The sequence below is a fragment of the Amphiura filiformis genome, chromosome 5 (assembly GCF_039555335.1).
Source record: "Amphiura filiformis chromosome 5, Afil_fr2py, whole genome shotgun sequence".
In the NCBI taxonomy this organism is placed as follows: Eukaryota; Metazoa; Echinodermata; class Ophiuroidea; order Amphilepidida; family Amphiuridae; genus Amphiura; species Amphiura filiformis.
The window spans coordinates 29,659,078-29,680,896 of record NC_092632.1 but is presented as its reverse complement, the minus strand read 5'-3'; the positions used below and the strand labels follow the sequence as shown (position 1 = coordinate 29,680,896).

Genomic DNA, 21,819 nt, shown 5'->3' with positions numbered 1-21,819 from the left:
ACAGACAGGGATTAACAATACCGTTATTCAAGGAAGTGGAGCAGGGTAATATAACTCTCCGAGCTCAAATTTGTCACTGCAATAACACATCACCTAAAAATATTATACGGTACTGTAGCAATAATGTTTTAAAAATGGCGGTATCGTTTCGACGGCAAACTATTTGAAACTGGCTCCATATTTGTGTCTCCCACATTGCATTGCGGTGACCTCGAACACGCTGAGTTCAATCACCTCGGATTCAGAATAGCGCTATTGATTGCCACTATAAACAGCCGAGATAACGGATAAGTCACATTCTATCCTAATCCCATATCCGTATAAGGATACCGTATAAATACCGTACACCACTATAAACACGCTCACTGATACGTTCAGGCGGTACCTCTTCATTGAACCATATCATGCTGCACCTGTAAGATCTTTGAAAAGACCAGTATTGTATTCAATCTATGATTGCAGACATACACAGTACAGGTGATGAGTGTAACCTGCTTGTATTGCGCAGCGCGATATGTTCAAAATTGTTTTCACCTATTGCTATATGGTAATTAATCCGATTAATTACGCAACTTCACCAGCGTATAATGGCGAATAAATTCTGACCATCACTTGGCTTGTTGGATTCGTCTATACTACAATTAAGCTGTCGAGTGACGTAATAATCGCAATAACTACCATCAAGCAGATTGCACTAATCACCCGCGTATGTCACCAAACATAGATTGAATACCACTCTTTTCATAAATACTAATCTTACATGGCGAGTGATTAGCATTTCTTTGACAACTATGGTTTAATGCATAGGTGCCACGTGAACGATGAAGTGCAGGGCTATATATTCAAAATTGTATTCATCAATTGCTATGGTAGTTAATCCGATTAATTACGTCACATCGACAGCGAATAGCCTATAGTATGGGTTCAAGTGGAACAAAAATAGTGTATGTCCATTGCTAGCTATGGTAATTAATCATGTTAGTGTTTACATCACTACTTGGTGAAGACAAGAGAAGTGTGCCTTCTCTACCAGCGCCTGTGATATAACAGGTGCAAGCGAAACAAAATTGAATGACCAGAATAGTTTCCTTTGTCAGATGAATTGATTGAAGTTTTTGAAGACACTCTATTCTTGATGGGACAATAGATTCAAATATGGAATAATTATTATTCCTCATCTATTTTTTTATTGAAAAAACTGCAATTGTGGCAACAGAACAATATTTATTTTGATTTCATTTCAAGTAGAAACAAAATCGTGCTTAAGCCAAAAAACGCGCACCCTACCTCAAGAATTGGGATGGCACAAAGGTGCAACATAGGTTTTATTGCAAAGACGAGGACAGACAAGTAGTTACAACACATCTGTCTAACCGTGGGTTTCGCTATTATTTAGAATAAATGCTTTTACTAGTTTCTATAAAACCACAAAATTACTAAAAAAACTATAAAAAAACTATAAAAAAAAAAAACGCACCTAAAATTAAAAGTAGAAAAGTAGATTTGAAGAAAGATAAAAGAACATGTCAAAAAGTTAAAATTAAACGAGAATGAAAAAAAGCGGAACCGGTGCCCGGACCATGCTCTCTTCAGCATGTCTTCAGTTCCAAAGTCTGACGCTCTATCAATTGAGCTATCACGATCCTGATATACTGAAACAGTCGTTATTATGTCAATACAATTGATTGGTGTTACAACATACTTAGATGGAATGCATAGCCACCCAGTGCCAGTATAATATTTGCTCAAACTCCAAATACAACAAGCAACCAATTTTATTGAGGCGTTTCTTAGGTATATCCTTGTAGACGGGGTTTTACGGTATATTTGTATGGCGAATTGCATTGTGGTCCTGATCATTGGAACAACATAACAAGTGGTACTCATCAAACACAAAACGTTTTACAGGAAACGTTAAATGTCGGGTTGTATAAAGGGTATAAAACGTTTAAATAACACGCAGAAAATATTTTTGCTAACTTGCTGCAAAACATTCTGACATAATGTTACTAAGAAATGTCAAATAGTTTGCAAAAATGTTTGCCAAAAAATATTTTTACGATAACATTTTGCCAACCGGTTATACCTTATTTATTTTGCACACTGTATACAAAATGCATCAAAGTAGGGCTTAATTGTTAAAGGTTAAGTTTTATGATTATTAAAGACAAGGTCATTCTAATGTCCTATATTTTGTACTGAGTTTGAACCACACACCTTTACCAAAATTCTTACAGATGTCTTCATAAATATTGATATCATTTATTTAATTTCCTCTATGTCTAAGTTTTAGTTTTCCCCCCACACTCAAAAAGTTAATTTATTTCTCATAATGTTTTCTGTCAGTTCATTCACAGACTCTTAACATTTATCATATCTGTAACTGAGGACATGAGGTTTTTATTGCCAAATGCATCCAGTAATTATATTCAATTTCAGTTTTTGAGGAAATGTAAATCAGTCTCTTTCAGAGTTGCCATATTTAGTGTGTGTTCTTGCCATTGCAAATACCACTTCACCTTGCAACAAGTTACAAAACTTCAAGGAGGCCTTTAAATTCTTTTAAGAGATGATGTGGTGGGACAGCTTTGGTTCATGATCACAAGTTTGCAGGTTCAAACCCTGTCAGTGCCACCATTTTGTATACTAAGGCTAGTCCCTACATCTCACTCTCTCTGTCTACCTAGGTGTAGCCTATTGTGGGTACTGTCAAATCCCAACTCTAAATTCTAAAATCTTGACTTAAACTCAAAAAATTTAACTCAAATCTAGAAAATCCTAACTTGAAAATCTGGAGTCGAAATTTGAAAATTCTAAAACTAAACAAATCGTGGACTTGAAGCTTGATTGACAATCTTGCCTTAAAATACAAAAAAAAATGTGTAACTCAAAAATCTTAACTAACAAAGTTTCAAAAAACTAAAATTCTGTCTTCTTGAGACTTGACTTAAAACTAAAAGCTAAAACAAAAGTAGCACTGCTGGTATATCTGGGAGAACAGACTTGTTGTGCAGGAGCCTTCCCCCTCCTCTCCCCAGCAAGTTATCCTGTCCAATGGGCTATTCCAGAAAATAGATGCACACCCCCTATAGAGGAGTTCGGATATCCGGACTTTTTGTCCAGTCGTGACTGTTGGAAATCCAGACTTTTAAAGTGCACAAAGGCAAAAAAATCTGGCAGAAAAATAGTTTAAAATCAGAAATCCTCAATATGAGAGCTCATTTTCAACATTTCCGTGATTTTTCCTTCATTTGATTGGATTTCCAAGCTTTTTCCAGTAACATTGGCAACTGGAAATCCAGTCGTTTTCAGAAAGCAAACTTGGAAATCCGGACATTTCTTTGATTGAAAATTTACTCCTCTATAGGGGGTGTGCACCTATTTTCTGGAATAGCCCAATGGGTAAAGGAGATGGAGCATTGGTACAGCACACCTTTTACCTCTTCTTTCTGAGGCATGGTAGTAATTTGCTAGGCTCTTCAGATGTAGCCCAATAATGGGAAAGTGCATGTGGCAATCCTGATCAAGTTACTGGAGTGTCTTCACCAAGTTTACTGACTTATTAAAAGCATTGACAGATAATGAATGTCAGACATAAATGAACTTTTCTGGATTTACACTTTAATCCCACTTTGATTTTATGATCATTATTTCCACTTTATTGTGAAATAAGAGCCTTTTATCTGTTTCATCTACATATTTTTTAAATAACATTGTCAATATCAGTTTATGTTTTGAGTCTTGTCTGAAATTGTTTGTGAATTGTTTTCACAATATTTTAACTCCCCATTGAGATTATGTTCATTGTTCTTTGAGTAATCTGTATGAACAATCTGGACATTTGTCAAATATATTTATTTTTTTATTTAGTCAATCTTACTGGGAAAAATGGAAGCATAGCTTCAATGATCATCACTGATCTGAGTGATCCCATGGAATAATTTCAGTATTAGAAATATTCTCTTGTTGATTAGTTTTTGTGTGCATACAAATAGCACTGAATGACAGGCCTCCAAAAACCGCGGGAACGGCGTTCCCAGACAGTACTTGAGGTCACAGAAAAAAAATTAAAAATTGAAATTTCAGGATCATTCACAGTTAATTTAAAAAAAGAAAAAAAAAGAAAAATTGGTTTTCCATGCATTTATAATATGCAATAGATGAAGAGGTAAACACAAGTTAATGGTTTGCATATTAAGGATAACAAACTGTAATTTTTTCAAGTAGTTTTTTTTTTTTTTTCAAATTAAATGTGAATGATCCTGAAATTTCATAATAGGTCCAGTGGTTCTCCAAAGTCGCCAAAAAAAAAAGAATTTTTTTCCACAATTTTTTTTCAAAGTAACTGTGAATAATCCTAGCCCTTCAGAATAGGTCCAGTGGTTCTTTAAAGTAGCAGAAAACTTCTATGACTTATGACAAAAAATTTGTGAGTTTTGACAATAATACTTTGAAATTTTAAGTCATGTTTTTGTGAAAAAGGGTGTAAATTTTTATAGAAAACCGTTCCAAAATAAGCCTCAGCTTCCAGGGCCCTTCAGCGGGCCCTGGACCCCGGCTGTTACGATTTCGCGCTTGTGATGTCCGCTACGCGCACATAGGTTATTTCACAGAAAATTTCCAGCACTTGTCATCAAGTTCCCAGACAGCAGAAAATTTTCTGGAGGCCTGCTGAATGAAGAAACTTATTGAGCATAATTAATGAAAATTAATGAAGATCAAAGTATGGTAAGTGTGTAGGAAAGGAAATTGGCCAGGAGATTCATTTGTCACACATCAATTTGCTTTGTCAAATGAGGTGAATATACACATTGCAAAATTTGCTTTGTCGAACTAAGAATACCTTAATCAAAAGAACATCATCGAAGGAAGACCTGTGCGTACATGTGAGAAAAAAAATCACATTTTTAATCTTCGTGATCTGCATCACAAAGAAACAAAATGCCATAGTGTATGCAGGGTCTAAAGGTAAAATAACATTATCGGCATATGATCAGAGTCACATTCAACAGTCAATCACCATTGCTTACTACTCACAATTGTGATATGAGTGATGTTATCCGCTCAGGGTGGAATTAAAACTTTTAAAAGGATTGGTTTTAATCATTTCAGACTAATACGTAACAGATTCCAGAAAAGGCCGTAGCTAATTTTCTCCAATGAAAAGTTATAAAGATTTAAAATGTTGTTTAATATTAATCCTTCTAACTTGGAATGTAATTTTTAAAGCATTTGAAGTTGTTTCCAGTTTAGGCCTTTTTACACTGATTTTCTATACACAGGCATAATTAATGTACACTGTAGATTCTCAAAGTAAGTAGAGAACAACCATATGAAGTTTGGGTCAGGGGTTCTTCTGCCCAAGTTTGATATAAAATTGGACGAATTGAGCATGCTACTTTAATTTATCGGTAAAGCTAGAGTTTTCAAATACCGTGCAAGACAAAGTCGAGCGTGATATTTGAAAAACTATCAAATTTTATCATCATTATGTTTTCAGAATAGCCTTCATGAATATGCAAATGCAGCTACTGACCGATATGTGAATTAATCGGACAGCTATTATGTATAAAGGTATAGGATGCAAGATTCTGTAAACATAATAATGGTTGAAATTAGCTAAAACATTTGGCACTACTAGCATTTTAAAGGAAGGCTGGAGAAATGTACGTAAGAAGAAGCAGAGGAATCAAATGGTAACGGCATATCAACCACAAAGTGGCTGATATACTTGTTTGACTTTTTGCTCAAAAGACTGATAATGCCTGAAACTTTTATACAATCCCAGTTGCGTTGGAATCGTGTTGGGAGAGGTTTTGGAATGGTTCCAAAGAAGACTGTGGCATCTTCTAATATGTAAAGATTGTAAACAATGTTCTTCAAAAGGTATCTTGTATTCAAGGACAGCTAGCACTGTGTGCATACCCAAGAATTCTTTTATTGGTACGAGCATGATGGTTGTTACGTGCATTCGTTTTTTTTACTTCACAAACCAGCACCAGCTTACATTACATCCTAATTTCCAACAATTTTCATGTTGAATTATACTTCCTCTTTTCAAGCAATACTCAAAATTACCTAACAGGGGTTAATATAGAACTAACATATCTAACAAATTGGTTGACAATTGCTCATTCATAGGATACAATAGCGCACAGCGTGAGAGCGCTATTCAATCGCTATCTTGTGTAACGTGTGTAGCATTCTTGGCACCAAATCTTAGTACGATGTTTTATCAGGGGACTCGGAAAGAAGGTGAAGAGCAATATTGCTGCCATTTTCTATTTTATCATGCATGACATAAGTCTAGACAGTTGGAGAACTTTTGAAAGTGACAGTTCTCTATGTGTTCTCAGTTTGTAGGAAGTGAGCACCATGTAACTTACAGACCATTAAGAGCAATATGTTGCTCATCACTTAAGCCAGTTATGTCAAGTTCAACTAACACTGAATGATTAAGGCTCTCATAGGTCTTTAGGGTTTAGGTTAGAAGTATAATAAAGGTAGGGAGATAATTATTGTGCAAGATCTAAAAAACCTCAAATTCCACTGACTGGATCTGACTGGCAGAAATTAGTCCCCCCTCCCTTCACCCCTCCCCCTATTCCTGCACATGCCACTGGGGTAAAGGGGCAAATGCTGTTTTGGTCAATTTTGTCAGAGGTATGAAATTGAATTTTAACATAACCCTGGGAAATCCTCTACGTTTATGTGAAATGCTTGGGTCTTGAAAATGGTAATAAAGAGGTTAATTGTTACCGCCAAAGGAACAGGGACTATGAACATGATGAAAAGGGCTCTGTTCACAGTATGTGGGGGGGGTGTGTGGGGTGTGTATTTTGTGAATGCTAAAATACTAACTTTTCTGGCCACCTTTTGACTATTTTTCGAACATGCTTTGATGTATTTCAATGTTTTTATTGTTCTGATCCTGATATGGATGAAAGGAGGATGATCACCACAAGTTTTGTTTGCTCAATTTCCTCCCTAGTAGTATTTGCAAAAAGAGGCAGAGAGTTGAACTCTAGCATAACCATTGGAAATCCCCAGCAGTATGTCTGGGGTTCCAAGTTACAGGCCTACCAACATCTGGAAGTAGGAGGAGCCTTTCAGCAGGAAATGTAGTACAATTTGTGAAAAAGGGAGTCATTTGCTTTATGTGTTATCCATTTCATGTTTTCATTTTAATTTTCCTAACTTTACAATAAATTTGCCGAAATATAAGAAAATTTTACAGTTTTTGCACTGTTTTATAGTATTTTGATGATAAATATTGCATTCCATAATTCACTGGAAAAGAGCGATTGTGTGGGGGTAGGGGTCATTGAGTAGCTAAACATAAAGGGGTCATTGGGTAATTAAACATGAAAAGGGGGTCATTAGGTATAGTTTTTTATTTTAAAAAGGGGGGTCTAATGACAGGTACATGACATATACTTCCATATGGGAGTGTCTCCATCCCCTGGGCATTTATATAAAATGCTTGAATTTTAATAACAAGTGTAGCAAGGCAGCTATATTTGCTTACACCCTTCATGCATCTACTCAGTCATCTGTATTGAAAAGTCAGCGTACTTTTACCGGATCATTAAGACCAATTTTGCACATGAAAGAAAGTTGCTACAATGTAATCTAATATCTGAAAATTTTGGCTGTCTACACCTGAGGTGTTCATGTCTGACTTGAGTGCCTAAGTCTGTATAATATACATAATACCATCAGCAATATGTGAAATACGCTCCTAGTTAAATAATGAATTTTTTGTTAATTTCTTGAATTTGTTCAATAAGCTTGATATGATTTATTGTTGGATTGTATACATACAGTGCATGCTCACAAAAGTCACAGGTTTCAAATTTATGTAAGAGAGATTACAAATGTGAAACCTATAAATATGTACACTAAATCAGTGCAGTGAAAGCAATGATATTTAAGTATTAATTTTCAAGATCTTTTTCTTCACATTTTTTACAACAAAATCTTGTATCCATTTATATATCTCACAAAATTTTATATAAATATGTTATCACATGAAAACAAGTCACCCAGGATATGAACAGGGACCACTAGATTACCTAGTATACTTCATAGCCCCTTTTGGAAAGTCATATCAACTCATCTCACAATGATTGCAAGTTCAGAACGAGAACCCCTCCCATAAGAAAAATGTGATGCCCAAGAAAAAGGGTTGGAAATTTGTATCAACTGAGCTCACAATGATTGTAAGTTCAGAACAAGAACCCCTCTCATCAGAAAAATGTGATGCATAAGAAATAAGGCACTTCATCATGTTCATAGCCCCTTTTGGAAATTCATATCAACTCAGCTCATAATGATTGCAAGTTGTGTTTTATGGAACGACTAAGCTGAAGCTGGTGTTAAGTGTTTATCAAAAAGGGGATGCAAAGCAGTCTATGGTTTACCAGGCCCTTACTTTATAATACATGACCAGTGAAACAAATGGCAAAGAGCATGGAATGAAATTTATGAGTTTATTCATTCCTACTCTGATTGAAGAAGCTTTGGGAACTGGTAGATTAAATAAGCATTTCTTCACAGTGGTTTTGGAGAAGAAGTGAATTAAATTATTAAATTGGAAACACTAATACATCTGGATAGTATTTTTAGGTATGATTCTCCCCCAAAAAAGACCCCAAACCATATCCATTCTGTACACGGTATGTTACAATGATCAGTTGATTCTCGCCAGATGAGATGTGAGAATAAAATTGTGATAATCATGCATGCAAAGTCCAACGAATTGAACCCTGCATCTACAACTTGGCTTTCAATTACAGGGAATGAATGGGTCTAATTTTGGCAAACAAATGATATTTACAGTTTATTGTGTGTAGAATATGTGTGGCATTATACAAGGGGTAATTCAAAAAGTTCTGCCTCAAGCCTCATAACTTCAGAACATTTTGAATGACCCAAAACATCATTCTTGTGGAATTGTAATGAACAAACTTTTTATTTCCTATCAGTTTATTCCAACTGCTTTGGACCAGAGAGTTTTTGGTGTAATGTCTTTTACGGTTACCCCATAGGCAGATGAAGACATCATATGCGATGTTTCATAAGTTTGGATAATTTGGTTCCAATTTAGCTATATCCTCCCACCATGATCCAGTGAAATTAGATTTACCTGTAAATGTTCACCTGGGTGAAGTGTCTTTGTGATGTTTTAACAGTTGGTATAAGGATGTCAGAGTTAAACAATTGAAATTGAAAGGTATTCAAGTCATTTCCATGTTTGGAATATTTTGGCAATTTGGCATTGACATACAATTTGTTGCTAGATTTTTTTTATTTGAGTGAGCTATGATTGCCTGTTATATTAGTTGTGGATCACTACAGCTTGCCATATAATTACAATAGTTACCCTTTAATAGAATTGGGCAAAACCAACAAAGCACTCTTCAATCATGCAGAGCCTGTTACACTAAATTATTCCAAGATGAACAATAATATTTGAAACTTAACTGGAGCCTCCTCAAGTTTCTCTCTCCATTTTCTTAATTTGACCAAAGTATAAGGAATCAGTTGATTAAATGTGATCCATCAACGGCTTCAGAAATAAAAATGGAGATTTAAATACTAGGATAAACTGCTGTTTTTTAGCTTTAAAATGACACCTTACTTGTTGAAATCATATACAGTAACAATATTTTATGAGGCAAACCAATATCTGTGGGCAAACCAAGCTCAAATTTCTTTTTATTTTTATTATATTTTCTCATCTTCATTTATTGTTATCTGCCAATGAAGCCAGCCGCAAAGTGGTCGGTTTTGATGTGATGGGTCACAAATAAATATCCCAATTTGTAATATTGTTTATTTTGTAAACATGGTAAAGAGGGCGTGACACACATTCTCTGCTCTATCTATCATATTTAGCACGCTATCCAGGTCAGTTATGTGATAGTATTGAGCGCATCTCAAAAAATAAATAAATAAATAAAATATAAGCCACTTGCGCTGTTCATCCAAAGCCTGAGGGCTGAACCAACATATTGAATGTGACACTGTAAACTAATACCTTTGCGGTTTTATCACTTCTACTGACTGTTCAATGATAGATAGACATTTGGCTTACTATCATAACTACTTTAGTACCGTACCAAAAAGACTAGATATTGAACTGCTAATGGATCTTTCATAACTATAGGAATAAATCTTCTCAAAAATGTATAGATGTGAAACTCCTACCAGTTTACAAGTCTGGTTCAATCTTAATGGAAAAATCAATTATTTCAAACTTTTTATTTATTATTGACAAACAAATGAAGCAAGGTTTTAGCAAAACAATCAAAAGTGGTCCAGAATTATAATTGCTTCCATCAGAATGGAATGTCATGAATAATGTCCAGCATTTTTCAAAGCTGAACATATTTGCTTGATGTTATATAGCATGTAGAGATTTAGCTAACATCATTCTGTTCAGCTCTGGAGACCGCCAGGCATGGTGGGCGTTACATACGCTGTAATTGCCAATGTCAATGTTAAAGCTTGTTGAACATTGGAACATTGAGTGCCTCAATTGATTTTTAATATCAAGCTCAGTATAGTCATGGCAAGTATAGCTTTTATAACTTGGCATCATTGAAAAGACAACAATTATGTGGAAGGAGGGATTTATTTTTCTTTGGCTGTTCTCTGATCTTACCCAAAAACTGTCACAAAAAAGTGAACCATTTTAACATTAAAAAAATATCCTGCATTTTTTGTTCACTCTCACATCCCTGTAAATTCAGTTTTATGGTAAAATCTATCATAATTTGTATATACATCAATTCACCTCAATTTGATAAAGAACTTTGGGTTATTCCTTCATGTAATTTTACACGAAATTAGGGTTAGGGTTAGGGTTAAGGTTAGGGTTAGTTTAGGGTTAGGATTAGGATTAGGGTTATGATTAGGATTAGGGTTAGGATTAGGGTTAGGGTTAGGATTAGGGTTAGAGTTAGGATTAGCTCCCGGGATTAGCTTACACGAAATAATTACATGAAGGATCGACCGAACTTTGGCAAATGTACAATACCCCCATCAAATATGTATTTATATACAATGACACAAAAATCAAACAAAAAACACACACCTTTTTTGGTGTCAGAGATTCGTTTTTAGAATCAAATGAGCATACATACTAACCAAAACTTGATGATCATTATTATAGAACTTGTTTACAGTAATATAATTTTCCATTTCTTGCGTCATTAGTGCGATTCAAAATTCCCCAATGTTTTCCCCTAAGGTATTAAAACTTTGATCATGGTTGTTGACAACTTATTAGCTCCTAACTGTTTTGATTCATCAAATCAGTCTTTAAGAAGTTTTAAAAATTTAAAGAATTTAAAAACTTTTAAATTTGTGAAAATTAATTAAGTGTTTCAGTATTTTTATATTATCTTACTTTATTAGACTTTTTGTATTCCGACAATTATGATCTACTCATAGGCTCTAATTGTAGAAGAAGTCTTTCAGATTTGAAAGCATTAAAGATATGTTGGTGATATTTTAGGCAGGTGAAATCACTACCTCTGATATCTCTGTAAACAGCCACTGGCCAAAGACGGCAGTCGCCTACAATATTTTCAGATTTCAGCTAACGGATAGAAAATTGCCCTGTCAATTGTACAACATTTGTTTCTTGTGTTAATGTTCTCAAATTTATTTTGCGTGACCATAGTGACCATGTGTGTGAAGATGCTACGCCATTAGGAACAAGGTAACACGATGGGAGTAATTTTAGAAGATCAACAAGGTACACCATGCTGAATATTTTGCTTGTCCAAACCTGCTTATCCCAACCTTTTTAAATTTAAACCTGAACCCTAATCCCATCCCTAAGCCTAATCTAATTGTAAGGCCCAGACATCCCTAGGCACATCATAAATGTTTTGGTGGGTATGCTCCCCCGGAATTTGATGATGGTGCGTCTTTGGGAGCTGATGGCGTACCAGTAAAAGGAGTTTTCAGAGCTGCAAAATGGTCAAAATAAAGGTCTTTCTTGGCTTTCTGGTTAAAAATTGTCTGGAAAAAACAGAAATGTTAGGAAGGAGTTTTACATCACTCTATTTTGGTCAAATTGCATTGTCACCTGGGGGAGCATACCCATATTTTGCAACACATGATCATCTGCAAAAAATCCTTTCTGAAGAATGACTGTTATAGTGTTAAGGTGGGAATGAAGCTGAATGACTGTTTTGTTAAGATTAAGGTCAGGAGTATGATTAGGGTTAGGTTTACTACAATTATGAGATTATGGTTAGGGTTATGATGTAAGGCTGGGGTTGCAACCACTATTATTAATGGTTTTATTACCTAAATTTAATTACATAAACTTTCAAGATTCAAAATCTAGAAATTGTGTAGAAAATTTATTATATTTTTCCTGCAAAATGTTATCATACCCTAAACTCTAAAACTACTAGGTATGCTGATGAACAAAAAGATGGTGATACTTGTTGTAGAAAATAAATTATAGACAGATTTATACTTTAAATTCTTCAGCAGTTATATAGTGTGTGGTTGTTAATAGGTCTGTATGAGGATAAACCATATATAAGTGCTATACAACCATCAATTATGTATCTTTTTAAAATCAAAACTTAAGGTTCTGTCATATGATACAGCAAACATGGGCGGATCAATTCTAACCACGCTTTTGATGTGGGTATCATGTAGTACCCATCATTTTACATGTGACACGCATGGGGGGAGGAATCCCAAGTTTATGGCCTCCGTCCAGTTACCACAAACTGTGATGCTTGCCTCAAAGGGTTAAAGACAAGCAATTTGTACATTGTAAGTTGTGTTTTCCTACCGCATATGCCCAATGGTATTAGACAAGTTGTCACCACTTCTGAGGTTCAATTCCACCCAATGTACTATAGAGCCTCTCCGTCCAATAATTGCTCGATTACACCAGTTCTTATGTAACTTCCCTTCTCTTCTTGACTGGCTACTAATGTGCGCCATTCACGTCTAGACAATGTTATACTAAACCTGTATAAATGATACAGTTGCCTTTTCAAAATTTAATTATATACCCTAAACCATAAGACAAATAAGCTCAAATATAAGAGATCATTTAAGTATCACATGTGTGTTGGCAAATTTAATTCAATATGATTATTACATTGTGATTGATGAAGACTTTTTTTTTCATATGTTATCCTTTTATACGCAGCATCTCTCCCAGAGGATTTCTTCCGATTGAAGAGACTGGAGGCGATAAGCCTGACTCACAACCGACTGACCGCTATTCCCAACTCTGTCTCAAAACTTGGTACCTTAAAGACTCTTTCTCTCGCGGCCAACAAAATCACCTCTTTCCCTTTGGGCTTATGCGATCTGAAACACCTAGATTCGATAGATTTGTCGCAGAATAGCCTAACGTCAGTGCCAGACGGGGTGGGACGGCTGCAGGCCGTGGAACTAAACCTTAATCAGAATCAGGTATGTAGCCTTACTAATTGCCTCATCGATGAAGCGCTGTCAGACAGACTGGCATTTCTACATTTGTGACATAATTGAGCAAAATGAATTATTTGTCAAAGCAAAATAATTTTGAGTTAATAGCACAAAATATGTGCAATTTTCTTTAATTTCTTTTGTTTTATGCAACATTGATGCAATTTTATTTCAGGAACCATAAGTCCTATTTGGATAAAATGGTCAGCAATGTGTAGCTTTAAATACGAGTAAGATGAAAAGATAGAAACACTACAACTGAATTTGCCCGACTTAATACACAATTTACGTGAACAGTGTATTTTTAATGTTGAGTATGAATGACGGGGATGTTGAAAAACGTGTGAATATGCCCAGGAATGACTCGAGGGTGTATCGGAATGAAAGTGTAATCTGAATCAGTGTGAATAATGTGATGATGAGAGTTTATTGGTGCTGGCATATTACTACATTTGCAAATCTTGAGTCAAATATATTACTACATTTGTGAATTTCAAATATGAGACATTGATATAATCACTCAAGAGAAAATTTTGAAATTAATTTAGGTTATGCTTTGCATCTTGTATACTAAAAAAACCTTTTGTTTGAAAAAGTTTTCGTGATAAAAAAAGGTTCATGGTATGGAGGCAGCTACTGTCCAATTGAATTAGGGATTCAATCATGTTTCACCGTTGTTCATCACCGTTTAACAACGATGCGGCCGCGTCGTCTCGTGGTTTACTTGAGGAGCAGCTTTAGCTGCCCGAGCAGACGCTACCAGCCAATGCGCGGACGCGAGTTGTTAAACGGTGATGAACAACGGTGAAACATGATTGAATCCCTTTCAACAACGAAAAGAAGCTAAATATCGTATAATTCACGATTATTTTACGAGGAATGTCAGTTAATCATTGCCACTCAGCCTTACAAAAACTTTGATGATTTCTCTTTTGATATCAGCAATAAAACTACAGAATAAAACGGCAATGTTTAGCCGCTACCTGAAAAATACTGAATTCAACTTGTAAGTTGGCATACGCACAAAGGTTCCAGGCATGGCCAATTTTACGCGCTCTCGCGTAGCGCGTGAGTCTCGCTTCAGCGTTAGCGTGATACGCTTCAGTAAAAGTGTGGGTTCATCACGGTTTAACAACGGTTGGCTCATGTACAAAGGTATAGGAAGGGTTGTTGAATGGAAGCTGAATCAAGTTTCACCAGTCTTGTGGTTCTCAGGTTAACACATCCTACATGCATCTGGCAATAGCACAAGTTACACAAAAATATCACAAATTTTACAAAAATTCTGCCTTCCATGATAAAAACAGGTATTGCTAACTTAGGCCAAATTCGCTCACCCAAATACCAAAATACTGGCATGTGCATGCCATTGAAGCACACATTGCTACTGTGCATCCAGTTTTCATATTTGTCCAGAAGCAACTATTGAGTGTACAATGTTGTCTGTTAGATGAAAGTGCCCCTTTTTCATATTAGTAAATTATATTGTGCACAGAAAGATCAATCTGGGTCGGTCAGTCTGTCATTTTTGGTTTTTCCTTTAAATGTCTTAAATGGCCCTAAAAACATCACCAAAATCAGTAAACATTTGCACATCTTTTTTCACTCTCTCTTCACTCACATTTTTTGCCATTTAAATCTGACTGATGTTACGTGCAGAATTGCAGAGAGCAACAAAAAACAAACAAATCTGGGTCGGCCGGGCCCATAGAATAGTGTTTTTTTTACCTGAGATGGAGCTGAGAATGTTATAAAGTGTGTGCTTCTTAGCTGCAACACCCTGTTTGATGTTACTTATTTTATGGAATATTTCAGGCTACTATGACCAATGAAAATCTGTTAAGTGTGCAGAAGCACATAGGTTTGACATGGCACACTAAAATTACTAGGGTATTTTTAAAGTTTGTTAGTTTCTGATGGATGAGATTTTCACTTTTTCTGTAGCTAGAAACTTCCAGTTATTGTTGAATCAAGGTAACAATTCCTGTCGAGTTTGAATGATTCAAAGGTAAGAAGTGAGTTACCTTGTATAAACATTTTGTGGTAACCATTTCTTTAATCCTAGATTTAGATCCGAGACATTTTGTCCTAAAACTAACAATTTTGTACGTCTTTGGCACAATTTTTACTTTGTGGTTTGGCATTGGCTCTTGTAAAACTTGGCCAGGGTAAAGTAACAGTTTGTTGTTGTCATAAACAAATGCAAATGACGTATATTTGTCCCTCACTAAAGGGCAAATCGCTAACATTTCATAAGTCCAGACAGCCATGAAATCATGGAAGAGAACCGTTAACGGTTAACAAAACTTGCATAAAATTTGCGATCCCTGTAATTCTAACAAATCTCAGATCATAAAGCACACATAATTACGTTTTAGCAATAATGAGCAATTTCCATAAAGAATAGAATTTTATTTGTTTTCCACAGAATTTTCAATTTCACATATGGTCCTTTTAATTTTGAGCTGTCAGCAAATGAGGTAAAACAAAGAAAATAGCTATTTCATTCCAGCTCCTATAATTATCATCATTGCATGTTTTAGCTCACTGATCATTATTGAGCGGAGCCTCACGCCTGGATGTATAAATAAGACGTATAAATAAAGACAAGTAACAATATACGCATGTCAGTGATTCACGCAGGTACAAGACATATTCAGCCATCGCTAATATTTTGATCAGTGAACACATTGAAAAAAACAGGATCACAGGTTTATTATGAAAATTTTTAAATTTTACTGTTTAAGCTTCACTTCAGGCTTATAGTCTTTCACAATAGTATTTTAGTACACCATTGGGCGTTTACAAAAAGTAGACATTCAGGAAAAATTAATGCCATCACTGTAGAGCAGTTCACACATTATGGCTTTAAGGAATATCAATTACTTTGTGTCTTCACTTTTGCTGTGTTTTTTTTAATACAAAATGCAAGTATCTTTAATAAAAATTCCCTTTAAAAGGAAAGCCAGCCTCAATGTAGAAGAGGTCTTGTAATTAGTTTTGGTCAATGTGAAAGGCATTTTTAGGATCACGCTTACATCTACATGACAGTCCACCAAACCATCAACGATGAGAACATGCACACTGAAACAGCAGAAAACATTAATTCCTAATCTCATGTCAACTCTTTTAATTCATTACATGTACTCCAAATTGTTCTGGTCTGTTTGTTTTGTTGTTGTTGTTGTTGTTGTTGTTGTCGTTGGTTTTTTTTTTGTCTTTTCAGCTTTTTACCCACGATATCTCAATTTCCAATTTTGTAATACCAGAACTTACGAACTCAATATCTTCGCTTAGGAATGTCCGATTTCACTGCTTTCGATATATACACTGCCGGTTTGAGTTAACTTACATGTACATTTTATTTTAAAATAACTTAATTAATTACAATGTATAGTTTAAGCCTACTATATTATAATAGATAGTGGCCAGCACATTTATAAAGGACTGGTTACTCACTACAATCTTCACTCTTAAACTGTGTTTTTCTGAATGTGCTGATCATGTTGATTGCTAGTCGGAAACTCCTCTGCGAAGCTATGGACATGGCATCTTACATACTCCATTCTATAACAGTCTGCCTAGTGCCTTGTGTGTTTTCTCTTCAATCATTTTGTTGAATGTAATTTTATGAATCAAATAGTTATGTGTCATTTTATTTATAATAAAGAAGTTATTAAATTAATAAAGTAAGACAATTTATTTATCTATAAGTGCATGTCAAATGGGGTACATTGTTCAATACTATATGCATAAATTATGCCCATATTATAGCTAGGCCCTAAAAACTTTATTTTGCATCGGATTTTTCCCGTTGAAAAGACAAAACTGATGTTTATGATAGCAACCATTTCATCAATAACATTTTGAGTCATTTTTATCCATAAAACGACACAGGATATGATAGATAACTACTTTCACATCAATATGGTCCATATGATCACAGATTGTTGAGAATCTGTGATATGATCCGAGGATATGATGAAGATTTTGATTCTGTAGATCTGTTATCAACATGATATCACGCTGTTCAGTGGTCAAGGAGTAAGGACCCCGGTCAAGGACACTGATATGACATCATAGGTGATGTCAGATTTTCTTCTGCTGACCATATGATGCTATATATATTAACTATTATTGTTACATTTAGGCCTTTAAACTTTTAAAGTCATAATTAATTAGTTCAAACATAACTTTGGTAATACTCACTCGTTTTTTGTTCGTTGAAACGGCAAAACATACTTACTTTTCCTAACAAATCGAATTAAAATATTTTAAAAAAAATTTAACCACAAAAAGTTAAAAAAAAAATCATTCCAATACCACTAAAATATAATCTCTTGAGTAAACTGACCCCAAACCTGAAACAGGTACCAGCCCGAATGGGCTGGCGAAAAGATACTTGCATTTTGTGTTTTGTATCAAAATATTGTAATTGTGGGCAAATTGTTTGTCCCCAGAAGCACTGAAAATCTGTGCTAAATTCTTGGCAACTAAATAGATGACAAATTTGTGGACAGGTAACATATATGCCAGGATGGCCACTATTGTTTTGAATTGTGTTTTATGGGTGAGGGACTCTGATTAAAGAAATTTGAGTGTTATGTAAATCTGCAATGAAAAATGTAACCCGATTATTAATCAAGTCAATATTTATTTACTATATAAACAACCTTGGACCATGGGTAAAAGTTCACATTATTCTGGAAAAGGAATTAAATGAAAGAATTTTTAAAAAGGTGAATAACATTTTCCTAGTAAATTACATCATGCCCAGTTTTCCCAGAACCATTACAATGTGATGATAATTTAATTAACAAATATTTGACTCTTACATTTGTTTAGTTTGTGAAAAAAAAGGTTTGTTTCATTTTTGTTTTGCTGGCCAATAAAACTCAAGCATGAGTTATTTGCATTTGTAAGCACCTCCAAATAAGGACATTAATATAATATTTCAATAGCAACTGTGGACACTCTCGGAACTGAGGACATGTTTGGTTTGCAAACAGTGTAAAAATTCTATTTAGAGCTGACCTCCATTAGGGGGTAGAGGACATGTCTCTATAGTATGATTTCGTGTGTGAAGTGCATGACTTTGGTATGGTGATTGAAATTTGTAGGGATTGTATGTCCACAGTTGGATAGTACACCACTGGTCCAAATTTGATGTCCTCATTTGACAGCACTTACATCGGTGGGGTGGGTTTGTTGGTGTATGTGTGTAGGGACTAAAGTTAGAGATAAACAGTCTTGTCCTTATAAGTGATGGCTCTGAAAAGAGCTGTGCGAAGCAAAGATTAAATGATCAGATAATTTAAGCTGCCCATGGCTGCTGCAGTTCCGACTTCAAATTTTTTATATGGGAGCAGGGAAAAGTATCTGATCAGTTTAGTTTTGGTTGGAAAAACAAAGATTTCAAAATTAACAGTTATTATCAAGCTTAACATACTGCCAATTTCATGGACTAAAATTAATCATATTTAGATTGATGATACTCAATAATTGTTGCTATTTTTAAACTGCTATAATCTCTTGGTTTACCCATTCAACATTAATAGTCTGGGTTTGGTGTGAGTCTGTGAGATATCAATTTTATCTGTCTGAAAGTGATTATATCTGTAAATATTTATCCATTGTCTGTCTGTACAGTTCAGAATGGGAAATATGAAATAAGTTGTGTGTAAGAATGTGTGTCAGTTTTACTATACATCCAGGCCCGTACGCAGGGGGGGTGCGGGGGGTGCGACCGCACCTCCCCAAATTTGCAAAAGTATACAAAAAGTCCCAAAATTTCCGACTTTGCGAGTGTAACGAGCCAAAAAATCAGGTTTTTTACACTTTTTTGGTTAAAAAAAGGGCCAAATTTGGGGAAGAAAGTCCACTTTTCACAAAATCGCCCCCCCTTGAGAAAAAAAGTCCACTTTTTCAAAATCAGCACCCCCCAAAAAAATCCTGCGTACAGGCCTGTATACATCCATGAACTTGAAAGCAAAGCAGGTTTCCAAGGACCTCTACCAGATGCCAAGGATTTCCACTTGAAAGCACATCATTTGTCTGAGGACCTATGCCGACCATCCAAGACCCTTACATGTGTCTTTGGTAGTAACCTATAGTGTAACATAGGGTAGGAGGTATGAGTATCATAAATGTGACACGATCTGGTCCATGGGGGCCAAAGGCGGCAAATTTGAAACTGAGATGAGTAAAAAACAATAAAATACATAAGAAAATAGACATCAAAAAACTTCAGAACTTCAGAACCAAGTATGCTAGACCTTTGGTGTTTTCGGTAAATGATAGCCTATTATATGTGTAATGTAATAATTACAGTAACTCAATTTTCAAAAATGCCTCCTTTGGCCCCCATGAATCAGATCGTGTCACAAATACACACACCCCGTCTCTTAAATGCTGCCAAATGTGGAGGTGTGTGTGAATTCCAACTGGGGAGATTCACACACCCACATTCCAACTGGGGAGATTTCTTCACATAAATCTGAAAGCAACTGTTGGCATGGATGAAATATAGAGCACGGTGCGATGGACTTGCAACTCCGTTAAATCGACGTGAGGTCAGTGACGTCAACACTTGCAACATGTGGACGTAGATGGCAGCAGCATTTTTCTGTCATTAGCATAAGTCTCCACAGCACTACGCAGTTCTATCGTGAGGTGGCAGCAGCATTTTCTGCAGTTTTCAGTAGGCTATCAGCACAGGGTAATACACAGGGGAAGCCGACGCTGTTGCCATCTTTTTGTATTGCGCTAGTATAGAAGTTGCAACAGCCTGCTGTTGGTGCTGTACTGTGGAGGTCACAAATCAGGAAATGGTAGGTGGAATACCCCCTCTATGGCTCAGAGACCCCATTTTGAGGTTATCTCCAACTGAGGAGCTTGCGAGCAGGCTCCACAATTGGTATGTGGCAAAACGTACACACCTCCACAGTTTGAATGCAGTTACTAATGCTCATGTACAAATTCCTATTCTATTCTTCTGAGGACATTGACCCTTTGCACGGTCATCTCAAAATGAGGTTTTACCTGCAAAGTGCCTTTCAAATGCACGCTTTAAAAAAATGTCCTTTTTGCGCATGTATTTGTAGGGAGAACCTTGTTTTGGAAACGAGATGTCCGATCCGTGTAGGTTATTTGTCCTGTGTCCTCAGAATGGCATGATTCATTCAAAGGTGTGTGTCTGTAGGGGAGGGTGTACATCTGGGCCAGAGGTTTCCATCTAATGCTGCAGCTGATGTTGATTGTATCCAGCTAGATAGATCTCATCTCTGCATTAAGGAGGATGGGATTTGAACTTCTGCATGTGACTAATTGGACAGTAATCATTGGACAGAGAAGAACAGTCTTGTTTCAAATGAAATATGTTGATCAAGATTGCATTCATAATGAAAATGCTGCAAAACAATGTCCAGATCTTTAGCTGAAGGTTTCATTTTGAATTTGATGAATACTAGTTCCTGGAATGGAAGGCTGCATCCAAAGTGGACCTGTCCGGAAGGTGATAATTCGGCACTGATACCCTCCATAAAAATTGTGTCATTCAGTTTAAAAGTTTAATTAATAGTCCTAGCTGTCCTGTTAACCCAACAAAATGCAAGATCATGTCTGACGATCCAAGAGATCTCATGCTGAACCAAATGCCCATTGACAAAGTAAATAACTAAGTAGTGTGCCCTCAGTAGAAGAGGATATTAAGGTTAGCGAGAGTTTTTCATGCGCTTGATTTCAGAGGGCGCAAGTTCATAACAGAAACAGACATGCAGAAAATGAACAAGCGTGCCGGCGTAGGCCTACTTAATACAATAGAATATCGATCTACGGTCAAGACATGAAACTTGGCTTAGCTCGTGCCCGGAGCTCGTGAGTCGGGGGTGTCATGAGGCGGCATGCCGGGTCGGATGTCGGGGGGCACAAGCCGTTTTGGCAATTTTCATAAGGATTTTATCAATTTTAAAATTGATTGGGGCACTTTTCAAGCTACGCCCTGGATGTGTTGATTTTGAATTTATAGCCCCCGGGTTATAGCCTTGATATCTTTGATGAAATAAATCAATGCTGCTATTCCACTGATTACAATGTAACAATAACATCAACAACAATATCAAAAAGCAATTATTTGCAAATCGAATTTGGGAAGAATATTCAACAAGACAGACTTAGCAGGCCTATTTCTGAATTATATAAAGTGAAAAATCACGATTCACTGCAGCTGCAGTCAGCGAATCAATCAAATAAAACTAAAAAGAAAGGAGCAAGAAAGATTTATAAGAATAAAGAAATAGTGAAAAGAGAAAGAAAGAGAGAAAAAAAAGAACGAAAAAGAAA

At 35.8% G+C, this 21,819-nt stretch overlaps 1 protein-coding gene across 1 annotated transcript in view; it reads left to right on the top strand.

Moving 5' to 3' along the window:
* The window catches only part of LOC140152938 (leucine-rich repeat-containing protein 57-like), a 111,434-nt gene that overhangs the window by 55,342 nt on the left and 34,273 nt on the right, over nucleotides 1-21,819 (top strand). Inside the window, exon 3 of the mRNA XM_072175490.1 lies at nucleotides 13,196-13,464. Within this exon, the coding sequence (XP_072031591.1) occupies nucleotides 13,196-13,464 (269 nt within the window). The remainder of the gene's footprint in view (nucleotides 1-13,195; nucleotides 13,465-21,819) is intronic.